General features: G+C 49.3%; 1 protein-coding gene across 1 annotated transcript; it reads left to right on the forward strand.

Moving 5' to 3' along the window:
- The first annotated feature begins 2,117 nt into the window (after positions 1-2,117).
- On the forward strand, positions 2,118-3,095 carry LOC102533323 (olfactory receptor 10H1-like). Its single transcript, XM_072946985.1, has one exon. The coding sequence runs from the start codon at positions 2,118-2,120 to the stop codon at positions 3,093-3,095; it is 978 nt and encodes a 325-aa protein (XP_072803086.1).
- The last annotated feature ends 340 nt before the right edge of the window (positions 3,096-3,435 follow it).

A 3,435-nucleotide genomic window follows, 5' to 3' on the forward strand; every position in this document is an offset into this window, starting at 1 on the left:
GTTTTGGAACACATGGGAACGAGTGACTAAATCTGTTTCGGGAAAAGATGTCCAAGAAGGCTGAGTCTTAAAGATAAACAGGAATTTGCTGGTTGGAGAAAAGGAGGCACTGATATTCAGGCAGAGGAATGGCTAAGGAATTGCAACTTTTACTCTCTAGATCATTGGCTCACAGTTGGGGGATACAGTGAACAGCTTGACTCCCTATAAAAAAACAACAAAAAAGATGTGGCCCCAAAAGTTGCTAAACTTTGCACCAGACTTTGGAGAGCTAGTGGAATCTGAGAGCACAGCCCGCAGGATCCTGGTCTTACCCATTCAGCCTCTTCTTGGGGGCTCTTGTTTCCAAGTCACTGACTTTGACTCATATTCTCCAGGATCTCAGCGTATCAGGGCTGAGTGGGGCTTTTGGAGCTATCATTCGCTATCATTCTTGGGACCTACGGGCAGGTGCTGACTAGAAGTGAGGGAAAAACACAAGTGACGCCAAGGGAGGGAGGCCAAGTAACTCTGGGAAATGGTGATATTTGGGGAATGCAGCCGCTGGTTCTCCGAGTGTCTGTTTCCCCCACTGTGTCTTTTTCTCCTCCTGTCAGGAATTGATCTAGGACATGAGCTCACTTAAGAGGACACTTACTACTTTTCCTATTTTTTTATTGTGATAAAATATACATAACATAAAATTTACCATTTTAGCCATTTTATAGCATATAACTCGGTGGCATTAAGTACTTTCACATGTTGTGCAACCACCACTTCTATCTAGCTCAAGAACGTTCTCACCACCCCAAAAGGAGACCCGAAACCCATTATGTTTACTACCCCTTCTGCCTCACCCCCAGCCCCTGGCAACCACTGAAATGCCTTGAACTCCTACATGATATGTTCACAGCAGCTCTATTCACAAGAGTGAAAAACAACCTAAATGTCTATCAGTGGGTGAACAGATCAACAAAATGTGGTCTGTCCACACAATGAATACTGTTCATCTATAAAAAGGAATGAAATATTGACATATGCTACAACATGGATGAACCTCGAAAATGTGATGCTGAGTGAAAGAAGCCAGATCCCAAAGGCCACACGGTGTATGAGTCCACTTAGGCGACTTGTCCAGAGCAGACAAGTCCATACAGATAGAAAGCAGATTAGTGGCTTACTGCCTTTTAAACTTGACATAGCCTATTTAAAAATACTTAAGTTATTCGTAAAGAGTCATTGGACACCCATTGAATTGAACTTATTTACTGAGCACACACCATGTACATTTGCTCGCGTGTTGATTTAATTATCACAGGTAGCACCTACAGTTTTCCAGTAACAGTCCAAGAAAAACTCACTTAATTCTCACAGTAACTATTTAGGTTAGGTAGGGGGAAATGGAGGTACACAGAGGCAAAGAAATTTGCTCAAGTTTACACCGCAGGTAGAGCAGGGGTTCTAACTCAAATCATCTGTCTCCTCACAACTTCTGGTTGGACAGTTATGTTGCATTGCCCCAGAAGGTGCAGATGCACCTCAGGATAGCTGGGAAACAACCAGGATATTACTGCTATGTGGTCTCCTGCCTCTGATTCATTGCACAACTCCAGAGGAAGAATCTGATTGATGCAGGTTAAGTTAACGATGCACACAGGTCCAGGGATTTACAGACCTGGGATAAGGACATATTGTGGTATCTGAAGGACACCAGGGGACATCTGTGGGGACAACAGGACATATCAGATGGGAGCAGGAGGGCAGAGGAGCAATGGCTGGAAGCTCTGGTGAAGGAACTTTCATTTTGGGGAAGCAACCTAGAGGGATAGAAGGGTAGAGTCTTTGGGGACAGCCAGCCATGGGGTCAGGTTTTGGATCTGCCATTTTGACAGCTTCACCTTGAACAAGCTGCTTGGCCTCTCTGCACCCCGACATTCTCAGTGAGTATTCTCAAAATACTCACTACAAGGTGACAGAAACAGCACCTCCCCCACTACATTAGGAGAGGACTAACTCACAAGAAGCACAGAGTAAGAACTACAGCAATGCCACCTGTCATTTACCAGGAGCAGCCCCTTGGGCAGGGCCAGCAGTGGTGGAAGCTGATGGTCGTCCTCCCCCCAGGAGCTGAGCTCTCCATGTCACACCTCACTTCAGGCACAGCCTCCATGCAGGGAGCCAACCTCTCAGCAGTGACTGAATTCATCCTCATCGGCTTCTCCACCTTCCCCCACCTCCAGCTGATGTTCTTCCTGCTCTTCCTGCTCATGTACCTGTTCACGCTGCTGGGCAACCTGCTCATCATGGCCACCATCTGGAGCGAGCGCAGCCTCCACACCCCCATGTACCTCTTCCTCTGCGCCCTCTCCATCTCTGAGGTCTTCTACACCTTCACCATCATCCCACGCATGCTGGCTGACCTGCTCTCCACTGATCACTCCATCTCCTTCACCGCTTGTGCCAGCCAGATGTTCTTCTCCTTCATGTTTGGCTTCACCCACTCCTTCCTGCTCACCGTCATGGGCTATGACCGCTATGTGGCCATCTGCCACCCCCTGCACTACAATGTGCTCATGAGCCCCCGTGGCTGTGCCTGTCTGGTGGCCTGGTCCTGGGTTGGAGGCTCGGTCATGGGGCTGGTGGTGACATCAGCCATTTTCCAACTCACCTTCTGTGGACCCAATGAGGTCCGCCATTTCTTCTGCCATGTGCCACCTCTCTTGAAATTGGTCTGTGGAGTCAATGTCCCCACAGTGGCCATGAGCGTGGGCCTGGTGTGCATCATGGTCCTGCTGGGCTGCTGTCTCCTCATCCTCCTCTCTTATGCCTTCATTGTGGCCGCCATCTTGAGGATCCCCTCTGCTGAGGGCCGGCACAAGGCCTTCTCCACCTGTGCGTCCCACCTCACCATGGTGGTCGTGCACTATGGCTTCGCCTCTGTCATCTACCTCAAGCCCAAGATTCCCCAGTCTCTGGAAGGAGACACATTGACGGGCATCACCTACACGGTCCTCACTCCCTTCCTCAGCCCCATCATCTTCAGTCTCAGGAGCAAGGAGCTGACGAATGCCATGAGGAAGATCTTCCTCAGCAAGCTCTTTCTCCGAAGCTCCTGAAGTGGCTGGTTTTGTGACAGGGGATGTGGCAGGCAGAGGCACTTCAGTCCATCGTCTGTAAAATGGGAACAATCATGATGCACTGGTGATGATTCCTGTCTGTGCATTTCCCATCCTTCCCTCTCAGCGACTGCTCTATAAATTCTAGATGTTTGTTTTCTCTCCTTTCCCCCAATCTGCTTGGCCCTCATTCCTCCTGAATTCAGTGGGGTCACAACCTCCCCCAATTTGATGCTGTGTGTCAGCCTGAGAACAGCACGAAGGAAGAGACCCGCACTTCGTGTTGGGGAGACTACGTGCATAGTTTGTCCTCAGCGTGTGAGCGAGGGATGCTTGCTCT

The sequence above is a fragment of the Vicugna pacos genome, chromosome 22, assembly GCF_048564905.1.
Source record: "Vicugna pacos chromosome 22, VicPac4, whole genome shotgun sequence".
In the NCBI taxonomy this organism is placed as follows: domain Eukaryota; kingdom Metazoa; phylum Chordata; class Mammalia; order Artiodactyla; family Camelidae; genus Vicugna; species Vicugna pacos.